The 24032-nt window shown below is 37.8% G+C and overlaps 1 protein-coding gene across 1 annotated transcript in view; it reads right to left on the bottom strand.

Moving 5' to 3' along the window:
• ITPR2 (inositol 1,4,5-trisphosphate receptor type 2) overlaps nt 1-24032 on the bottom strand; it is a 425687-nt gene that overhangs the window by 272101 nt on the left and 129554 nt on the right. The window contains exons 14-21 of the mRNA XM_070410528.1: nt 20563-20704; nt 17416-17577; nt 13706-13878; nt 12645-12764; nt 12345-12530; nt 10983-11234; nt 10388-10532; nt 8732-8882 (exon numbers count right to left, since the gene is read on the bottom strand). Of these exons, the coding sequence (XP_070266629.1) occupies nt 8732-8882; nt 10388-10532; nt 10983-11234; nt 12345-12530; nt 12645-12764; nt 13706-13878; nt 17416-17577; nt 20563-20704 (1331 nt within the window). The remainder of the gene's footprint in view (nt 1-8731; nt 8883-10387; nt 10533-10982; nt 11235-12344; nt 12531-12644; nt 12765-13705; nt 13879-17415; nt 17578-20562; nt 20705-24032) is intronic.

Here is a 24032-nt window from a genome sequence, read left to right as displayed (position 1 = left end):
TGAGTATGTAAAGTCCCAAGAGTTTGGAGTTGTGGAAAAGCAAAATGATAGGAGACAAAGGGAACTATTTAGCTCTTGTTTCGTCTTTTGGCGGTTTTCTGATATACGGCCTTTTCACGTGTGGTGAGTTCAAGGGCAGGGAGACAATTTTGAAAAGAAATGACAATGGTGGCCCAGACACCCTAACAAGGCCTAAAAGTCACTCAGTGGTTAAGACTTTATTGCTCCATGTTGGGGGTCCAAATGTGAACAGCAGCTCATTCAAACAACAAACAGATAAGGTGAAGGCTACGGAACGAATAACTAAATACTACAAATTAGACCCAAGCCACTTCCAGTCTGTGTCAAGTTCTACACTCTGTTCAAATGGAGATGATACTCTCGCCAGCCAAAGTTCACATGTTCTGTTGCTCATTAGAAGAATGTGTCAGAGTCATGCTTGTCCTCAACTATTTAAATGACTCTCTAGTAGAACAAAATGCATATACCGACCCTGCTGTAAAAGGTGGTCTTAATTAGTAGCAGCATCCATCCTTAGACTGTGCGTGTAAAGAGAAAAATGTATAATTTTTTTAAATGGAATGTACTTTCAAAACTGTACTAAAAACACCCAGTTTATCAGCCGGTGTATACATTTGTTTTTGAACTTCTATACATGACAAAAAAGAACTCTGCTTGACATAATCCTTCAACCCAAAAGATCAATTATACTGAATGGTGCCTGTGCATTTTACTAGTAAATCACTGAGAGCAAATGATAGGTATTAGACAAAGCAAATTGACTCAACAACATAGCCTGCTGGGAGTGAATACATTTGTTTGGAAACAATATTTCTTTCCTTAAGTGAGACATAGCCAACGAAAGGTACCAGATTGATAGTTCTGAAGATTAGAATCTCCTGTTTCACTGCAGTCCCCGCCAGGGCAGTGCCACTCCCTGCGTCTCCCTGTGAGCATGCCTGGATGATTTTCTGAATGGACCACCTCTGGGAAACAAAAATGAAAAGCTGCTTCTAGCCTAGTAATTTCTGCTGAGCATGCCAACTAAAAGCCACCCTGATGGTGAGCAGCCACAGCGTGGGGGCCTGACTCAGACCCCAACCAGCTCCAGAATGAGGACAACTCACAGAGGTGGGCTGCGCTGTACCCAAGGACCCAGAGAAGAGAAACTTCTGTAATTGCCACTTTCCAAGCCAGCCATCCCCACGGCCTGAAACCCTCATCACAGACATCTAAACCTGCAGGATTTCCCAGAAAAACAAAGGCAGGCTGCGCATGCACACTCTACTGAAGACAGGGCCGCCGAGGCCAGCAGGAATGGAACTCCGGGAAAGGTATGCCTTTTCCTCCGAGCATACCTCTTCTTCCACTCCCCTGGGTCCAACCTGCCAAACAACCACTGAACACATTTCTCTGAATGTCCAACCCCTACTGGGCTGGGGCAGAATTAATAAGAGGTAAGTGGATCAGAAGAATAAAAAAAGACCTGGTTCTACTGCACAAAAATTTCCAGACACAGTAGGAGAAAAGAAAAGTGTTATCATTGCTTGAAGGAACTGGTTGGTCTAGCAAGAATGCTTATGAAATTTATGTTTAAAATCTTGTGCTTTGCAACATGAATTCCAATTGAAAATAAGGTTTCACTAAAATAGGAAAATATAATCCAGATCATCCTATATAATAAAAGGATAATATGCAAATTGACTGCAATGGCAGAACGACCTGAATGACGAGTCACTATGATACGCACTGACCACCAAGGGACAGACACTCAACGCAGGAGCTGCCCCCTGGTGGTCAGTGCGTTCCCACAAGGGGAGCTCCGCTCAGCCACAAGCAGGGCAAGCAGCAGTGGTGGGAGGGCTCACGGGCTGCCAGAGGGATGTCTGACTGATAGCTTAGGCCCAATCCCCCTGGGGAGCGAGCCTGAGCTGGCAGGTGGACATCCCCTAAGGGGTCCTGGACTGCGAGTGCATGAATTTTCATGCACTGGGCCTCTAGTTTGAATATAAAAGAGCCAAGATGACCCTATACTGGGTACTATAATGTGGCCACATTGCATGGCCCTATGAGCTGTTCTTTAAAAGAAGTTCTTTTTTTCCCCAGGTACTTTCCATGATCCGGGCTTTCCTCTCTGGAATCAACCTCTGTCTCACCCTGCACCACAGGAATTTTTCCCAGGCCTGACGATCCTGTCTCTACATTTGGAGATTCCAGAAATGTGTTCTCTCTTGTTTCTTTTGTTAAAAATTTATGGAGTCTAATAGACCTTTGGTTAGGAATTTATAGTCTAACAAAACTCAGTTTTAATAACACGCCTTCTAGTAGAGCTATGATATAATGCTTTAATGTTGAAGTGTCGGCTTACATATAATAAATCATTTTCTTTCTGGGCTAATTATTTAATTTACGAACTTTTCTGTTTTGGAATACTTTCAAGTTTATGGGAAGAGCTGCAAGAATTGTACAAAGAATTCCTATAATGCCCTCTGCCCAGAATTGTCAGAATCACAAATTCTGACACATTTATGTCCTCCCTCGGTCTCGCACTCTCTCTCTCTCTCTATGTGTGCATACTATAATATTTTTCCTGCAATACGTGAAGGTTAATTGTAGACATAGTGACCTTTTAACCTTTAATTCTTCAGCATGTATTTGCTAAAAACAAGTACATTCTCTTACATACTACTATTAAAATTCAGAAAATCTAACCGATAAATACTACAACCTAATATACAATACATATTCAAATGCCACCAATCGTGCCAATGTTTCTGTAGATAATATTTTTCCTAATCCACAATTACATATTGTATTTAGTTGTCTTGTCTCTTTAATCTCCTTTAATCAGAAACAGTTTCTCAGCCTTTACCTTACATGACATTGACATTTTTTTAGTTCAAGACAGTTTTTCTATTTAATGTCCCACAATTTATACTTCTCTGATAATTCCTCATGATTAGTTGGATATTATGAATTTTTGTCAGGAATAGGAGATCGGTGATGTTGTGTGCATCACATCTAGAGGCACAGAATGTTGCTTTGTCCCCTTTTTTTAAATTTTAACCTCTGTATTTTGTTTACTTAAAGAATATATTAAAAGACCGATCCCCTACATAAGTGCTAACTTTAAAATTTATGAACCAAAATTCTAAGTTCAATAACAATTTTCTAAAATAGAATCTCAATGGGCAAATAAATGATCAAGTGGTGCAAAGGACAGAAAGACTTATTTCTTGCAATTTAATTATTAGGAATGCAGTTCACTGACTAAGGAATCTCCCTGAATATGCTTGTTTATATTAGTACTTGAAAAGGAAACTTTTTACTGAACAATCTGAAATCCATGCATAACTCAATACATCTGCACTATTGGCAACTTTAAGGCCAAATAATATGTCCCTGTGAGTCCATTCTTTCCTTTTCTATGTAGTGTAAAAATAAAGCCACATAAACACTTTTTCAAACGCACCTCAAGGCAATATTGACAAAAAGGACAGTACTTTATACTTTGTCTTGCAAGTATATATGCTCCAAAGAAATCTAGATTGGAACATTTAACTAAAAAAGCATTGTCCTTCCAAATGTATGCAAGTTAATGATACTAAATAAGCATTTGATGTTAGAACAGCAAAAATGACTCCTTGAGAAGAAATGAAGAAAGCTTCTCTCAGGTGTGTCATCTGTGATATAATTATAATTGTTATCAAATCATGCTTAACAACAAACTATATTTTCTCACAGTTAACATCATGTACCCAGTCAAAGGAATGTATAAAAGAAGTAATTTACCCTCCAGTTTGCAGATGTCAAGAGAAGTGATCTTAAAAAATAATATAACAGTGATCTTAAAACAGTGATCTGTAATACTTTCAACAATAAAGATAAATTAAAAAAAAACAAACTATGTTCCTTCAATTCAAATCAATTTCAATACAAGAACTAAAATAAAATATTTCATGTATATTTACTACTCTATTGGTGGATAAGCACATTTAGATTCCAAAAATATAGTCAAGATCCGCAAACCCCCTTCCACAAATTAGGAAAATGAATTTCCTCAAATGAAGAGATGCTGCTCTACATGACATACCAGTCTCAAAAGGGAGAAACCACTTGAGTTTTGGTTTGTGCAGTACACATATGGGTATTTCTATAGGCACAACAAGAAGTTTCTTAGAAAATTATACTTATAAAAACTATCATGAATCATTTTTAATACTGGAATAAAACTATGGTGTTTCATACTTTAATAATGAAGTAAAATAGTGTGTGTCATAGTTAAGACACACTATATGGGAGGTAATCCATGTACAATCACTTAGCACACAGAGTGCTCAATGATTACTAGCTTGATAGATAGAAATATAGCCAACAAACTATTTAAATTATCTAGCGTCACTTTTCCTTTGGCTTCCAACACAACACATTCCCCTGGTGTTCCTCTTGATGCACCAGCCACTCTGTCATAGTCTGTGGTTGGCTCCTGCTCTATCTCATGGGTCAATGTTGGAGTATCCAAGGATGCAATCCTTAGTCCACATTTCTTCCCAACCAGAAATCCCTCCCTACATCACCTTCTTCAGTCTGCTATCTTGAATGTCTTCTATGCATTGATTCTCACATTTATATTTTCTAGCCTGACATTACCCTAAATTTCATTCATATATCCAACTGTCAACATAGCACCTCCACTTAAATGCCAATAGGCATTTCGAACCTAACATGCCCAAACAGAAATCCCGATTTCCCCTCCAACCCCACTCATCCACTAGTCTTTCTCATCTCACTAAGTAGTACCACATTCACCCTCTGCTAACCAAAACTTGGGCATAATCCTTCATTATCCTCTTTCCCATTCCACCTCCAAGCCCTTTCAGTAAAGATTAAAATTCCAAATGTATCCACTTCTCAGCCCTTCTACCACCACAATCCTAGTTTAACACCATCATCCAATTCCCCAACAGCCTCCAACCTATGGTCTTTCTAACACTATGCCTACATAGACCTTTTCTATTCTCCATTCTGCAGCCAGAGTTATCAGATTATATCAATCCCTTCTCAAACCCCTCCTCCGAAGGTTACTCATCAAACTCAGAACCAAATTCAAATTCAAGATCTGTAAGGTTCTACAATCTGGGCTTCTTCAACCTCCTCTCCTACTATTCTGCCCTTCTCTTACCTTACCTCAGCCAAAATGGCCTTCCTGCTGCTCCTCACACGGATCAAGCTTACTCTGACTCAGGACTTTCTTCCTTGCTGCACATAGGCATCTGCTCAAGCATTAGAGAAGTTGTTCAATCCACTCTAGCTAAAAATAATTGTAACCAATTTTGTTTTTCTTCATAGCATTATCTGATGTTACAGGGTATATTCATTTGTTTATCATCTGAACATCTCCCCAAAGAGAGGCAACAGGGGGTGGGGCCTGCCAATTTATTTATTAACTGTCTGTCCTCCCTGTGGTTAAGGACTTGGTTTATCTTGCTCATTGTTTAGTCTCAGTGACTTGAACAGTGTCTGGCATGCAACAGTTTCAATACATTCTTACTGAATAAATTAATTAATGGTTCTCAGGCAGCTAAAAGATTAGTTAAGATATCCAGAGGTAAATGGAATTCATAAGAACATATGGTAATTATAAAATATTTCAAAGAGTAAAAATGTGTCTTAGAGGGCAGGCATAGACAGAACAATGGAAAGTACATATAAGATAGCAAATTTTGCCCTGGCGGGGTGGTTCAGTTGGTTAGAACATCCAGCATACACCAAAAAGGTAGTGGGTTCCCCATAGGGCACATACCTAGATTATGGGTTTGATCCCAAGTTGGGGCATGTACAGTAGGCAACCAATTGATGTTTCTCTCTAACATAGATATTTCTCTCTCTCCTTTTCCCTCTAAATTTAATAAAAACATATCCTTAGGTGAGGATTTTTAAAAAAAGGTAGCAAATTTTCAGAGGAAGAAAATACTTTCTTTACAGACAAACTCTGAAAGCAAACTATAACCACTGAGACAAAAGTCAAGATCAACTTCTAACTTTTTAAGAATGGTTTCTTTTAAAGTAAACTTGAGATTGTAAAAGCATTTTACCCCCAAATATATATATTTCCTTTCCTTTTTGTTTAATTTGTTTTCAAAGTGCCCCTCTCTCACCCTTACTACACCCTTTGAATATATACTATACAATAGTTTGTCTGCTGTGTCTAGGAGATTAGCATTCTGGACAATTTCACCATGTAGAATTGAGGTTATCTTTTTATTTAAAGAATTTTTTAATTGCAATTTTAAATATGAGTTCTGTTCCATCATCCTGTTTTTCTTCTTCAAGGACTCCAATTATTCACATGATGGCTCTTCTTTTTCTTCCATTTCAACCACTTTCTCTCTGATCCTTTATAGCTATTTCTTTATATCACTGACATTCTCATCATTGTTCGCCCGCCTCATTCCATGATGCTTATTAAACTTTTGTTCAAGTCTATTCTCCCTTGGATACCTTGTAATTTATTCTGTATTTCTAAAAAATAAATAAATAAAGTCTACCATTTTATTCCGTTTCTACTCTGAGTTCAATCAACTTTAATTTAATTTCTTCTTGTGTACTTTTTCCCCATTTTCAAACTTCATTTGAGGTTCAAGGTGTTTTTCATATCCCATTATTTGTTGAAGACATTTAATTAAGTTTTGAGTGCCCTGTTACAATCTTCTTCTGTGTCATGGTTGCTTTTCAAAGAGGAATTTTCACAACTGAAATGTTTGGCTTCTCTATTCTATTTTGATCTTGCAGTAGTTTCATATAAATGAAGACTGATTGCATCTAGCCATTTCTTGGACAAGGTTGACAATATGAACCAGTTTACATATCTTTAGTTCAAGAGCACCCTCTCCTGTATGTGTCGTGAAGTGCCGTTTCTTTAACATTTGGCTTTTTTTTGGGGGGGGGGGGGGGGTTGGGGGGGTAGAAAAGTTCTATTTTGTTCAATTTCTTGTTTTATTTTATCTTGTGGTATTATATATTTCCCACCTTACTTCTTTTCCCCTCACCAACAAGACCTCAAAGGGTGCTTCTGCCTTACTTTTAATCTTGTTTATCCCTAGAAGCATTTCCCCCTCACCCCCCAAAACTGCTATCTGTGTACTCTTAAATCCCTTCCTCTTTACTGAGTGTTTTTATATCGACCTTTTCCTCTTTTAAATTTTCACACTTAGGATAGACTTTATTTTTCCGAGGGTGATTTTCACACAGTCCCCTTTTGTCCCTTCCACACAATTTTTCCAGAAACCCTGGACTATCCACAAAGATTGATAGTGAAACTCATAAGATGGCTCTACTGAAAACTGTTACTTTTCTACATATGGTAACTGAAGCTTATACTGTCCTCTGTCTTCTAACTCTGCTAAAGCTGAGGGATTTATGTGGCTTAATTTGTTTCTCACTGATCTGCACAGTTTTTGTTTTTTGTTTTTGGAAGACGTAAAAGGACTTGAGATTTATATGGCAGCAATCAATTACTTCAGATACCTGGATGTCCTTCATTTATAATTCCTAACCAGATATTTCTTCCTTATGTCTGAAATTAGATTTCTGGTTTTATTGTTTTAATCTTGCAATGCATATTGTGATGGATACATTGTGTTGCACCCATATCCCCTCTTCAGAGCTGAGGCATCCCTTCCCCTAGCTGCTTGGAATCATGGCTGCTGACTACTCACAGCTGTCATCTAGAGTGACCTTCCCCAAAGGGAACTGCATTACCCATGGCTACACACCCCCTCCATGCCAAGCCACAGTCAGTAGCTGGCTGATGCAAGGATCCAAAGCTCAGCTCCCTGTGTTATTTCGTGACTACTCCGAAGGGCCATCCTAGCTGGAGAGTTCCCTCTAGGATCTGCTGAGGTCTCAGTGGCACCTGCATTGTGGATCAGCTTCTCTGTCTGCCCAATCCCAACTTCCTCACTTCCTTAGTGGTGTCTATCCTGAATGCACTCTTCAATTTACCTTCTGCAAACATTCTCTACACCTCGGGGGGTTTCCAGGGGATCCAACATAAAGACAATCACCATGAAAAAAAAAAAAGTTTATTGAGTTATGAGCAGGCACCGTTGTAAATGCTCTGAGTATATTGTATACATTCACATCATTCTCACAAAGAAACTGTGAGGAAGATTACTAATATTATCGTCTTCATATCTCAGATGAGAAAAGGAACTCTTGGAAAAGATGAGTATACTGCCTAAGTTAATAATGGTAAAGGCTAGAGCTGAAGCGAGGCACTCTGACTCAAAGCCCATTCTCATCCACTTCACTGCCTCCCACACTGGCTTTGCATTCACTGCTTCTCTGGTATGACGCTCAGTGGGCCCGTTCTTGGCATTTTTCTATGCCCTGCTATGCAGCACAGCCAGCCTATGTCACACACCAGAATGATCATAAATATTAAGATGTTTTTGATCTTTAAACACATAATATTGTCCCTAGTGGATTGGCCATATGTTAATTGCTAAAGATGGAACTCACTGACCTTATAAATTTGTCTCTCAAAATGTTAGCATTACTACATGTTTGTAAATCTGGCCTATTATCACTGCCCTACCATAGGATTACTTTTTAATTGTTCACATAAATTAGTAAGTACACGTTAACAACCACTTCTCTGCGTATTTGTCCTATGTCTCACCTCCAAACAATACCAAAAAGAATATAACTTTTTCTCAAAAATTCTTACCTCCATCTTGAAATTTGCTTAATCTTTCAAAATACGATGACATGGGGACCTGTACAATGTCTAGGATAGCCAGAAGTGTTCTTGTGAGCCTTAATAATTCACTGAAACTATAAAATCCAAAGTATATAAGATTCCGAGCCAAGTGGACCACCTTAATTAAAAAAAGAGGTAGGGTACAAAAGAAAAGAAAACGAAAGAAAAGGAAAGAAAAGAAAAACATTAGGAACTAAAATGAACATTGACTTTTTATTATCTAAATTAGAGCCATTATTTCTAAACATTCTAATTCTCTAACAACTGGAAATTTACATAACTGCAAAAGCAACCACTAATTGATTTATTTAAGTTTAGAATTAAATCCAAATAAGACAAGTTCATCAACTTCATCAAAGTCCCACAGTCTCTCATCATTGATGTTTCTATGTCCCTCTCCCTTCCTCTCTGAAATCAATAAAAATCTTTAAAAAAAAAAACAAAAAAAGTCCCACCAAGGAAGCAAGAAGACAAGATTTTAGATGTTTATAGGTGGTTAAAGAAGTTTGCATTAGAATTATTTACCTCTTAATTAAATATTAAATTATTTAAGTCAGTAGGCTACCACTTACTAAATGGTTACATTAATGAATCACTTTAATAAATGGTTATTATCTATGAATTTGTCCAGCATTATATGTTCCCTTTGCTGCTTTGTGGTCTCCTGGATACTATATGACACATTAGGTATGAAAACCAGCTTCCAAGATGGTCCCCATTGCATTCCCCTTCCATATTGTGTCAGGGTTCATCTGAGTGACAAACAAATACAGCAGAAGTGATGGCATGCACTTCCAAGATTAGGTCATAGATGATTGCAATTTCCATGTTGGTCTCTCTCTTTCTTTCTCTCTCTCTTTCTCTCTTTCTCTCTCTCTCTCTCTCTCTCTCTCTCTCTCTCTCTCTCTCTCTCTCTTTTTTCCAGGGGAAAATTCTACCTAGTCAACATCCAGTAAGAGAGTTTGCCAACCAACAATCACATGGGTGAGCCTTAGAAGCCCCAGGTGACTGCCACCACAATCAATATCTTGATTATAAACTCATGAGAGACCCTGAGCCAGAACCCCACAGCTAAGCACTCCCAGACTCCTTACCCATAAAAACTAAATGTTTGCTGTACTAAATGTTTGTTGCTTTGAGATGCTAAGATTGAGGAGTGATTTTTTACACACCTGTAGGTAGCAAATACACCAGGTAACAAGTAACAGCATCTTCTCTATAGTTTTGTCATTATATCTCCAAAATGATATTAGAACTAGAGGTATTTCAATTCAGTTTAATGAGACTAAACACATCACCTCCATAGATATGAAAAAATGTATCCAAACATATCATAATTATGCAAAACTGTCTTTGTTCATTAAATGTAACAAAGCTTACACAAATGGAACGAAACCAAAAAAAATTTTTAAAAAACAGTAGCTAATCATAAATAAAATATTTTGTAAAATTAATGCATCAAGTATATTTTTTAATGAAAGGCAGAGAGAATCATACCTTCATGAAATAAACTAGCTGATTATCAAAGCATCCTAAATGGGGAAAAATCTTTATGTTCAATTTATCTAATGTTTTCACAGGAAAAATTGAATAACTTCATGAATGAATGGTTTCTCAAAATACCTCAAATGTCAGTTTGTTTTTTTCTTTATCTCCGAAAGGGAAGGGCTGATTTACAACTTCTTTCAAGTATTCCTCAACAAATTCCATTGTCAGTGCAAACTTCCTCTTCATATCATTTCTGGAACAGTCAGTTATAGAATCATATCTGCAAAGATAGAATATAAAGCAAGTTAATTGGATTGCAATCATTAAAATAAAAAGATATACATAATTTACTTCCTGGCTTCTTAAGCTTGGATTTTAATAATCAACCTTCCTAGATGTTGTGTACTAAGCTGTACAATGGGGCTATTGTGAAATGAGATAACACAGGTAAAATACCTAACTCGGAGTAAGCCATAACATTAAGTACTCAACAAACTGCTATGCCTATTGGCAATATGATTTCTATTTATATTTCCAGAAGGATGTTTCTATTATCAAGGGTTGTCACTTTACTTTCTAAAAAAGAGTATCTTGTTTGCATTTGGAAGATAATAACCTGAGTTTGAACACAGAAATGCCTTTCTCTGTATTTTATCTCCAAACTGATGTCATATTACTTTTATTTTCATCTACTAAATAAAATGTCTTTGAGAAATTTTTCCACACATACTCATGAATCGTGATCTTGGTGGGGATTTCCGTCCAGAGCCTGGCATAGCGCACAGGCACCACGGACTCCTGGGGGTCCCGGTCGACGTGCATGTGGAGCATGAGGCGACAGAAAGATGCTCGGAGGTCAAACGGCAGGCTCTCATCCGACATGCACCGCAGGATCAAATCCACCGAGAGCTGTGTCGAAATCTGGTTGATGGCCAGATACTGGCGATCCAAGCACATTCTTGCAAAGAGGTTTAGCTGGTACCTTAAAAATTTAAACAGATTATATCATTTGTCTTGATAAAGTTCTTAAACATCACAGGATCAGTCAGTATCTACTTTTATGACACCAATATTTTCAAGAGTATGTGATACTGGAGTCAAACTTTGTTGGTAGTAGGTTAAGTAATCCAGTAACAACATATACGTGAAATTGTCTCTATGCCCGCTCAGTTGCCATTTCTCTTACTTGGTCCAGCAACATGTGTCTGGTGGAGACAGTCACTGGAGTCTCTGTTTTAGGTTTCCTAAGATCACAGATACACCCTGATGACCACATTACAGCTCACATGAAACTCAGCTCTGGGCTCTAGTATCTACACTCTAAGCTTAGATCCACTCAGTTCCTAAATCAAATGTGTCCCACCCAAATGGCATCAGGACACTTAGATTCATCAGCCTCTGAGATCAAGGATTAGCCTCCGGCTTTGTGGCTGGAGGTATAGAAACCAGGGAACAGGAGGCATTCCCTGCCTTTCTTAGATTCCTGTCATTTGGGCCCAACTTGACCCAAGGGCTTCTGCCTTGGTTTTCATCCCATAAGTTTAAACACGCCAGCTAGGTTCTTGCTCACAATATACTGACCACCAGAAACTACCATCAGAACTTTGGCTGCCATATGCCACCACTGAACTTGTGTAACTGTAACACTAGTGTCTCTTAAGCCTTAGGTCTCTACATATGTATAAGCACTACATACCCTAAACTACTGGCTACCTCTCTCTGAGGCCACATCTGTAGCTGGATCAGCTTCCCTGCCCCGGGTTCCAGCTCACTCTCAAATCCATTTCTTAGGTCCTCATATGTCTCTCATATGCACCCATTCCAGTCAGTTATAGAAAAAATCTTTACTGCACAGCAATCCCAACAATTCCAAATTAGTGGGAAATCAGGAAATTGCAAGAGGTATATTTGGAGAACACAGATGTTAACTTTTATTTTTAATATTTTAAATAATACTATATATTTTAACTACCCTAATAATGATGACTTTCTTAATTGCCTCTTCCTAGATACCTTGACTTTTAGAAGTCTCAGAGAATCTCTTTCAATGCGTATGTGAGATTGAGAACTACAATTCTCTACAATACTTTACCGGTAATAGGTAAGAACTTCTAAATCAGCTTTGGTGCCTTCTTTGGCTTCCTGAGCAAGGTGCCTGATAGCTTTGCCATGAGGTTCCTTGTTGCTGTCAATCCAGTAGAGCCAAACTTCTTCATCATCAATGTCGTCTGAAAGGATGGAGCTCTCCAGCGGATTGTCCATTTGCATTGAGACCAGTCTTGAAATTAACAACATACAATATCTATTAAGAATTTCACTGAGAAATATGATAAAGAACTACAATGTTTATAAATAATGAACAGAAAAAGATGACTCCATCATTTGGGCTTACTTGGTTTGAATGAGAATGTCTGCATTGCCTGGGCTCAACATAAATTTGCAGATGAGTTCTTGAGTTACAGGTATAGCAGTGGTATTGGACACACAGAGATCTGATAAATAATCCAAAAATCTGGCAAAAAAATATTAAATTGAACATTAAGAAAAGGCATTTTATAAAATCATAACAAAAACAAATTTGGGGACATAACAAACGTGACTTGTAAGATACATTTGTTAGTATTATTTTCATGCACATATTTCTGATGTGTTGCTCATCTACTACATCATGAGAAACATATTAAACATCAAATTACTTGTATTTAATACAAATATTTCTAAAAAGGATATAAGCTCACTTCTATTTATTCATCCCACAGCACACTGATTTACAATGTATAGAAAATCATTTATCTGCCCTAAAGTGGAATAACCCCAGAATTGAATATCAAAACAAAAGCAGATCAAAGCTAATGCTGTCCTGAGTAAAACAGGAATACAGCACACACTTAATCAAAGTGCAATCAGAGGCCCATTTCCACCTGCTAACATTTATTGGCTGTGCTAATTATAATTAGTTAAGAAAATTTTATCAATTGGCTTGGCTTTTCTGCATTCATTTCTCCCAGATAAGGCATCATAGTGTAATACAAAGAGAACTTGATGTGGAATCAGAAACCCTTGATATACCGCTGATTCTATTCCTTCCTATTGGGCTATTGTTGAGTAAGCTATTCCCTAGTCTTCTTTTTCCTCATCTTTAAAATGTGTATAATAATATACAACCAGTGTACTTCGTGAGAACATGCAAGGAATTAAATGACACAATGTATATGAATATACTTTAAAGTACTACAAAACTATATGTTTTTACATTTAAATATGTCTAGAAGGGGTTTAGGTCTGCTATAAAGCAATAACTCTTTATCATATGTAATTATTATAGCAATAAGCTTCATCTAGTTTTGCCCATAAAAGGGATATAAAAGAATTTTAACTTTAAAAAGTTCTAAGAATACAGCAAAAAAGCCACCATCCCCCCTAGAAAAGAATGTTGCATGAACCACTTCAAACCTTGGCTCACGATTTCTCCTGAGTAAACTGACAAATGTTTCTATTTCTTTTGCTGTGATATGTTTCTCTAGTAGTTTTCTGTTGTTGTGCAACAAAGCTGTGATGGTATCTTCTGCCAAAATATCATAGCCAATCTGGGACTGCATGACACAGAAATTCTTAGCAATATATTCCTGCAAAAAGAAAGGCTGTCAGAATACACTGCCAAACAGCTTAGAAATGACAGGTTCCATTACGGTCAGCAACACTGATTCAATTATTCATAACAGAAAACCCACTAAAAATTATTGTCCAAAGAAAAGCAAGTAAATAATTCTTCAACAAATAGGACTTTTTAAGGAAGGAAAGGAAAATATTAGCATATACCTAATTTAAATTTTAACAAAAATACTATATACACAGACATTTTTTTGAATATGGGTACTTATACTCTTGAAGTATAAGTGAGAAAAACAATAAACCTAGTTAAAGTAACAATTTTTATGACATGGCAACTAAAGATTTCACCACCCTAATAGACGCCCTTCTTCTAACACTCATTAAGTCATAAGCAATGATTTCAATATAATTATGGAAAGAAAATAACTGTGATCTATACTGTTACACAGAGAATTATGCAGGTAGACCTAGGTGATTTTTCTTTTTGTACAATATGCCACAATGACCTATTAAATCTTCTCTTTAAAATAATGATAACATTTCCTATCACTTTTTACCTTTAAAAAGCTATCAAATAAGAGAACATGATTAATCACTTAATTGATCTGTTCCATTCATCCAATCATGTTTCTTAAAAGCCTCCTTCATTCCAGGCACTCAGCATAAGGCAGTAAACAAGATAGATAAGCTTTCATAGAGCTCTCATCTAGTGCGAAAAAAGGCAGGTAAATGAGCTCATCAATAAGATCATTTTACATGTTGATAAGTGAAATGAAACAACTAAAAGGATGGAGAAAGGTGGCAACTTCAGAGAGAGCAGATGCTAAGGAAGTGACATTTGAGCTAGGATGGAAATGATGAAAATACTGAAGTGATGAAAATAATAAAAAGGAGGCAACGTGGGAAGAGAAGCCATCTAGGCTGTGGGAGTAGCAGGTGCAAAGGCTCTGTGGTAGTGAAACCATGCTTTTTGTGATCTATAAACAAAGGGTGGCCACTGGAGCCAGAGTGCGGAACTGAGTTGAGAAAAGCAAGAGCTGAGGTTGGAGAGGTAGATCTTCGCGGGCTGTAGTAAAGGACAAAGATGTTACGCTAAGGTCAAGAGAAAGTCGTTGGGGAGTGTCAATCATGCATTAGTTAATGTGTTCCTTATTCTTCACACTAACTCTCCTGTATTCCAAGCCACTATTGCTCATTTCCCACAATCTGTGTACAAGCAAGACTGGTAAGCCTACCCCCTCCTACAACTGAAACGTTTTCACTTCAGTTTCCTGGGTATTCTCCTTGGGGATGTATCTCTGTTATTTGGGAGAATTCATTCATTAGAAAGTGGTTTTGCTTTTTTTATTATTATTATTGGAACCTATCTATTCCTTAAAAATTATATTGGTTGCACAAATCTAATTATATTTCAGGCAGCAATTTTGTGGCCTTTCAAAATAATGGCTTTCTGTTGGAGAGCCAATTAAATAAAGGAACTGTCTTCTGTTAGTACATCATTTTAAAGACACATATTGATTTACACACTTTTGTGACTATTGTAATTATACTACAGTATGATGCAAACCTCCAAGATGTTTGATAAATAGGTCAAGACGTTGACAAATAATCAAAAGAAATTAGAGATGTTGCCAAATCCTATAAATAAAAATAAACAGAGACTCAATATGGGTTAGTGCTAAATCACAAAAGAACTCCCTCTGAGGACTACATAAAACATAGCTATGGATAAAGGGAAACAAGGTAATTATGCAAAAAGTAGAACATAAGTCTGCTTACATTTTAAAATCATGTTCTAAAAATATTAGAAAACTGGTCTATGCTTAATACAAAGCATTCTTAGTTCAACAGAAATGAGAAAGGTATTGAACTGGAACGTGCACAGAATGTGAAGGAAAATAAAATCTAACTCTAGGGAATGCTGGGAATTGTTTTCTTTTGTCAGCTCAATGATCTACATCTTGAAAGACATCCCAAAAGAGATAAAGGGTGGTCCATCCACAGTCATATATTCTTAAAAAAACAAAAAGCAGATTTAATGTTCTGGAACTTAATTTTTTTCCCAATAAAATAAGGACAACCCTTTATCTTGGTATGTCAAATGAATACAGTGAAGCTGGGACAAATAATTCCAATGACAGCATTTTCACTTGGGAAGAAGGATGTTTGCAAGTAGGATTATATTAAAAAGTATTTAAGGATTTGTTTATATAGTCGCCTTCCTCGCTCTTGCCCCTTGTCATATTAGTTATCTTCTGATATTCTGTTTTACATATTCTTGTTAGACCTTTTCTTAATCTTTAAACAGAATTTCAAAACCAATGTATTTTAACACATTTTTCTTAGAGCAAAATTTTTTTCCTTGCCAAAAACCATTCAAATTACTAAAAGGAAACAGTGTGATGAGTAAGAGCCTGGGTTTGAACACTGTCTTCAGTTTTAAAACTGTATAATCTTTAGCAAGTTATTTAAACTCTCTGTGCTTCAGTTCTTCATCTTAACTCAGTACTAACTGAGTTAAGTTATAAAACGTGCTCAGAGTTGAGCCTGGTTCAAAGTAAGTACTCAATAAATACCACTAACTTTTCCCAAATAACCTCCAACTTCTAGGCCTGAAGTCCTAGGCCCTACACATGGCTTAGCCCAACCTGCCTTACCAGCCCTCTCTCACACCATCCTTCCTCATGGACTAAACTCACCAGTAACATTTCCTAAATTATACACTCATCTCTCAAACTGGCTAAGAGAAAACTGGGATACTAGTCTACCTAATAATCTTAAACAACCAAACATGTATATTATTGAACACATTGCAAAATATTACATAATTTTAAGATAAAAATGAGATAAAAGAAATGTCACTTGCAGTTGACAACTTTTAGCTATGTCCCTAGATACACCTGGCTTCCCTGTCTCACAGTTGGGAACATCTTTGGGCAAAAGTGCCCTTTCTAGCATCCATCCTTCTCTTTTCATAGATCCGTCTTTTCTAAAATGCCTGTTCCCTTACAATTTATGAAAATGATTCTCATCCTACTCCAGTGCTTCCTTCTCCAAGCAACCTTCCTGGATTCCCTCAGCCACAGCTGGGCTATTCCTCTTCTGAATTCCGGCAATGCTTTATCTCTTACACCCCCTCTCTGCCTCTCCTTTATATTTCAGATGCACAAGCCATATCTTTCCCACAAGACAATGAACTCTTTGGCCTTTACATAATGATGTGATACCTCACATGCTCCTAAAAAGGCGAGAAATGTCTCAGTCCTCTTTACATGATGTATCCTGCATGCCCTTGGCCCAGCAGGAGCGAATACCATGCACACAGACAAACTTAGACATCCTCCCTCAACAATTCTAATTTTACATGGAAGAATAAATGCACATGTCAGCTCAAAAATACATACAGGTCATTTTTGTGTGTTCCCAATATGACACATTTCATTGCAAAGTGCAATTTTCCATTCCTATTTGAAATGTTCTAGAACAGTCACCGATGAACCTTGCCCATACTGTAAATGTTAAACAGAGGTCGTGACCAGCCGCCCTCTGACCTGATTTTTCCGGTAGTCCTGCTGCGAATGCCTCAGCACGCGGTAGCAGAGCCTCAGCATGTACTTGTAGGGAGCATATCTTTGGTCCCCCAGATCTTCGAGTCTCAGCATGGGGCCTTCTCCTGCTTTCTCCTTAAAGGGTGCTTTAAGGATCCCAAATACCTACCAGAAAACAAAACAAAATGAAAACCACCTATTCTGATGAATGAAGACAGATGTTTTGCAATGTGTTTTAATTTTTTTTTTAATAAGCACAATGATTCAAATATTGTGCTTTTGAAATATTAATGAAAAAAAGATTTAGGATATAGGATCAATATATTAAGAAACAGAAAAATACTGATAAAAGAATTCCCTAAATTGAATGACAAAAACATTATTTAAATAAAACTTACTTTTGATTAGATATTACATTTTATTAAAATAAGAAATATAAAGATGTTGGGTTGTACTAAGTTACATCAACATATTCAGATGAACTAAAACATAGTTTGATTTCTATAGGCTTTATAATTACATCTATTATATAGCTTTCTTTCATCAAAATAATATAAAAAACATTTATTTTCACTTGAAGCTGACGTCAGAAAATTGCCTACAAATATTGCTTCTAAACTTCTTTATAAAACAATTTATTGTTCTTGGTACATAATGATGTGGCCAAACCAATGAATCTATCAGCAAATAAGGACCCACATGGACAGCTGGTGGTATCCAGTGACCCAGATTCTTCTTCTAAGGTTACTAATTGGGAAGTATTTAAAAAGCATTGAGGAATTTAACTCGTTTAGGCGGCAAGACGACATAGGATCACCTAGTGATGAGCTGGTAGAATGAGTAAATTGTTTATAAAAGAGCATCTAGGGCCCTAGTCAGTGTGGCTCAGTTGATTGGAGCATCATCCTGTACACCAGAGGGTGGCAGGTTCAATTCCCAGTAGGGCACACACCCACGTTGCAGGTTTGATACTCAGGGCGCATTCGAGAAGCAACCAATTGATGTTTCTCTCTCACATCAATGTTTCTCTTTCCCTCACTCTCTCTTTCTCTCTTTCTCTTCCTCTCTCCCTTCCTGTTTATAAATATCAATAAAAAAATTTTAAAAGACCTAGGAAAGGGCATGAGCATTAATACAAGAAAGCAAAATGAACAAAAATTATCCTTTAGTTCATGAAATATAATATGAATTAATGTTTCTTCAATAATTCTATATTCACTAAACCTTGAATTTTATACTTATAATACTGAAATAAAGTTTTGACATGTTGGTTAAAATATTAATAAATTATTCAAGGCCCTAAAAGTCCTTGAAATAAACATATTTTTATACACACCCCAAAAGCTATTGTCAGAAAAGACTTTGTCTCATTAGATTTGCAACTTATCTTTGAGGAAAAATTTTAATTAATTTTATATTTTCAGACAATCAGCTACAGAATATTAATTGACAATATGTCTCATTTTTTCCTTTCCCAGCTTCATAAATAGCACACATATATTAATATGAGTTTTATTTAAGTATCTTCCTTGAGTCCACAGTTAAAGAATGCAGAAGGCCATTACTTTATAAAGCAATTAACAGAACAAAAAGAATGCATAAAAGCAGGCATGTTCATATGTGCATATTATTAGGAAGTGAATTAATTTACTGCTGTGTTTTAAACAATTTTAGAAAGAACTTCCAGGGTAAAATCTAGAATATATTATAGAGCACTTGTGAGCTGATGAACAGATCACCCTACTTTCCTATGGAAGAGACAGAAAGAAATAGGAAGCTTCCAAGTTCTCCCGGACATTCTACCTAGAAAGTTATCCCAGCACATTTTCTGGAGATAGTCTGGCCATGTACAGCTTTGTAGACAGCCCCCAGTGATTGCTAACGCCTAGAATTCATACCCTTATGGAATCTTGTCTCCTTGACAATGCACTGGCACTGATGGGATATTACTTCTAGGATCTATACTAATAAAAGGGTAATATGCTAATTAGAGCAGACATCTTCTGGATGTTCTTCCAGACAAAGTTGCAGTGGCTGTGAGGACCAAGGCTCGGGACAGCAGTGGCAGCAGCAGTGGGGTAATGGGGGCGGTGCCTTACCCGATCCGCCAGGTCGCCTCCTGCAGAGGGAGCTGAGGCAGAGGCCGTTAGGGGAGATCAGGCCAGCAGGGGGGCAAGTTAGGGTCAATCAGGCCGGCAGGGGGGCAGTTGGGGGCAATCAGGCCGGCGGAGGGGGGACAGTTAGGGGTGAACAGTCTGGAAGTTGGGGGCAGTTGGGGGCAATCAGGCCAGCAGGCAGAGTAGTTAGCGGTGATCAGGCAGGCAGGCATTGAGCGGTTAGGAGCGAGCAATCCCGGATTGCAAGAAGGATGTCCGACTGCCGGTTTAGGCCGGATCCCCAGAGGAGTCCCAGATTGGAGAGGGTGCAGGCTGGGCTGAGGGACACCCACCTCCCATGCACGAATTTCGTGCACCGGGCCACTAGTTAAGCTATAGAAAGACTGTGGCTTCCATCTGGGTGCCCTCTCTTGATCTTTCTTGGACTACTCAGTTCTAAGGAAGGCAAGCTGCCAACTCTTTTTTTTTTTAATCTTTATTGTTGAAAGTATTACAGATGTCCCCTTTTTTTCCCCATTGACCCCTTAAAGCCGGCCCCAGGCCTTCACCACACTGTCTGTGTCCAAGGGTTATGCATATATGCATACAAGTTCTTTGGTTGAACTCCACCCACCCACCCCCACCTTCCCTCTGAGATTCAACAGTCTGTTCCATGTCTCTATGTCTCTGGATCTATTTTGTTTATCAGTTTATTTTGCCCTTTAGATTCCACATATGAGTGAGATCATGAGTCTTTCTCTGACTGGCTTATTTCAAGGCAGCCCTGTGGAGAGGCCCATATAAGTGAGCTGGGAAGTGATTCCTCTCCCATTTGAGCCTTGAGATGACCGCAGCCTGGTAAATCCTGAGCAAGAACTGCCCACCAAAGTCACTCCTAGATGCCTAATCCACAGGAACTGTACATATCTGATGTTTTCAGCCACCAAGATTTTGGGTGACTTGTTACATAGCAATAAACAACTAATCCAAGGACTTTCCTGATAGTATAATTCAAAAAATAAAATATGTAAACTTAGCACATGGAAACATTCACCTGTGCCAATATGTTTTGTTCCCGCATTAATTTTTGACGCTCTCGGTTTGGCTTGGTGATGACCACATCCAGAACTTCTTGCCCATTGTTAAGTACGTCAGCAACAAAGAAGATAAGGTCTTCCAATAATTTGGTTACAAACCTACAGTAAAATGAAAAGGAAATGATACCATATAGTGCTAATTTGGGGGAAGAAGTTAATAAACACTAGGAACTGAAACACTGCAAAACAAAGTATTTTACAATAAAAATTATTTAATCAACAAGATATTTAATGCAGTTATTGTGACCAAAATCTTCAAAAGAACATCCCTTCTCCAGTTGCTCCAGTCCCCACTCCCACATCCAGCCCCAATCAAGTATTTGTAATGACTATTATGAAATAAAGCCATGTGAGTCCCAACGACAATCAGTCAAAAGGAGAATAACACTGGATGCTTTTCCATGAGTGAACAGCAATAAAGAATAGTTCTGCTTTAGGAAACATAGCTATTCTTCTAAATTCCTAAATTCGAATCACTATTTTTACTCTTGACTCAAACTACATCTTGTAATCCTCACCACATTTCAATTTCTCCAATATAGAGAATAGGAAAAACGAAATGATCTGCAAATAGAAACAGGCTAAGCAATCATACTAAAAAATCAAAAGGCCAACAAAAAGCAAGAAAAAGAACAATTTTAAAATAATTTTTTAAAAAGTGTTTTTAATCCTCAAAGAGATAAAGAAAGCAATTATATTCATACAAAAAAAGACAACATATAAAGTGAGATGTGAGCAATGAATAGGCAGATATGCGAAAGAACCATTAACACTAAAATTATAATAATTTAAATAAAAATTTAATTCGTGAAGGTAAACTATTCTACATACATTACAAGAAAAATTAGTGATTTATAAGACAGTATCAAAAGATATCCATAAAGCAGCACTTAAAATTTTTAAAAGCCAAATTATAAAAAGAAAGGGAAGAGACAGGAGGCTGAATTAAGAGGCTCCAACCTGCATTTAATAGGAGTTACAAAAGAGAGATGAGAGAAAAAGACAAAGAAGCAATATTTGAAGGAAAACGGCTGAAAGTTTTCCAGACTTGCTGGAAGACATAATATTCAGATTAAAAGCATTCACTAAGTAACAAATGGGACAAACAAAAATAAAAGTTTTACAATAAAGAAAATAATCTACAAAATTACCAGAAAGTAAAGGGGAAAATTCCAATAAAGAATAACAATTCCATTAACAGCAGATTCCTTAATTGGAACGAGAGATAACAGAAAATAATTAAATTATAACTTTAAAAGACTAAAGAAGCCCTTGCCAGTGTTAGTAAGTGGTTAGAGTGGTGTGCACACACATCCATACCCCAACCCCCATCGCACCAAAGAGTCGTAGGTTCCACTCCTGGTCAAGGGCACAGACCTGGGTTCAGGTTCAATCCCCAGCCCCAGTGGGGTACGTGTGGTAGGCAACCAATTGATGTGTCTCTCTCACATCAATGTTTCTCTCTCTCTTTCTCTCCCCCTTCTCCCTCCCTCCCACTTTCTCTAAAAATCAATGGGGGCCCTAGCCGGATTGGCTCCGTGGATAGAGCCTGGGCCTGTGGACTGAAGGATCCCGGGTTCGATTATGGTCAAGGGCACATGCCCGGTTGCAGGCTCCATCCCCAGTAGGGGGTGTGCAGGAGGCAGCCAATCAATGATTCTCTTTCATCATTGATGTTTCTCTCTCTCTCTCTCACCTTCTCCCTTCCTCTCTGAAATCAATAAAATATATATATTTTTTAAATCAATGGGGAAAAAAATCCTCTGGTGAGGATTAACAACAAAAAATACTAAAGAAGAATAATTTTCAATCTAACATTCCATGCATAAAATACCACTTAAGAGTAGAGATCAAATAAAGACATTTTCATATATGTAAAAACTAATAAGATTTATAACCTCATTGAATAAAGCATGAATTTCAGCAAGAAGAAAAGCAAACCCAGAGAGAAGTGAGATGCAAGAAATGACAGCAAGCAGAGGAAGACATTAAGTATATTAATAAATATAATAAATAACTGAAAAACAATTTAGATGCTAAACTTTACAGTGCAACCAAAGGACTTGTATGCATGCATATAAGCATAAGCGATGGATGCAGACAACAGGGGGTGAGGGTGAGGGCAGGACTGGGGCAGGGGCGGGGGAGACAATGGAGGGATAAGGACACATTTGTAATACCTTAATCCAGTGATGGCGAACCTTTTGAGCTCAGCGTGTCAGCATTTTGAAAAACCCTAACTTAACTCTGGGGCCATGTCACATATAGAAATCTTTTGATATTTGCAACCATAGTAAAACAAAGACTTATATTTTTTATATTTATTTTATATATTTAAATGCCATTTAACAAAGAAAAATCAACCAAAAAAATGAGTTCACATGTCACCTCTGACACGCGTGTCATAGGTTCGCCATCACTGCCTTAATCAATAAAGAAAAAAAAATTTTTAAATAAAAGGTGACATAATAATTTGATATTTATTTTTTTGTAATTATTAAACACAATAAGATAAAATTTTTAAATGAAAAGAATAAACACAGAAGAATGGTTCTAGACAACTATTCCAAGAAAGATGGGAGGCAGAATATCAGCGCATAATTAAAGCATTCCGAGGTACTTTCCTCCCATGAAATGAAGAAATATTTAATACAGGGTGGGGCAAAAGCAGGTTTACAGTTATTCATATGGAAAATAATGCAGTAATCTACACTAATAAAAGAGAAAGATGGTAATTAGCGTACGACCGCTACCCTTTTCATTGGCTAATCAGTGAGTATATGCAAATTAACTGTCAGCCAAGATGGCGGCCGGCAGCCAGGCACTGAAGCGAGCAGGAGGCTTGCTTGCTGCGGACTCCAACGTTCCCCGCCTCACTTGCCGGCCTCTCAGCTACAACTCTAAGCAACTATGTACTATATTGCAAATAAGAAGCTAAACAAAACACCAGAAACCAGCCGGACTGAAAGCCAGCGGATCGAAACTTTGTATCGATGTTTTCAGCAGGGAGGCCTCAGAGCTAAAGCTGGCCCAGAATAAAAAAAATAAAAAAAAGAAAACAAGGAGCAGTTGGGAGCTTCAGTCACTCGCTTCCGGAAAACAGCCCTCAGCCCCTCACCCAGACTGGCCAGGCACCCCAGTGGGGACCCCCACCCTGATCCAGGACACCCTTCAGGGCAAACCAGCCGGCCCCCACCCATGCACCAGGCCTCTATCCTATATAGTAAAAGGGTAATATGCCTCCCAGCACCGGGATCAGCGGAGCAGCGAGGCTCCCGGCACCAGGATCAGCGTGACAGGGGGCAGCGCCCAAACCCCCTGATCGCCCTGCGGCTCTGTGTGTGACAGGGGGGAGCTCCCCAATCCCCTGATTGCCCTGCGGCTCTGTGTTTGACAGGGTGCAGTACACCAACCCCCTGATCAGCCC

The sequence above is a fragment of the Myotis yumanensis genome, unplaced genomic scaffold, assembly GCF_028538775.1.
Source record: "Myotis yumanensis isolate MYYU_CA2020_CCGP unplaced genomic scaffold, mMyoYum1.0.hap1 SCAF_3, whole genome shotgun sequence".
Classification (NCBI taxonomy): domain Eukaryota; kingdom Metazoa; phylum Chordata; class Mammalia; order Chiroptera; family Vespertilionidae; genus Myotis; species Myotis yumanensis.
The sequence above is the reverse complement of the archived record's forward strand: the minus strand, read 5'-3'. Positions and strand labels throughout refer to the sequence as shown.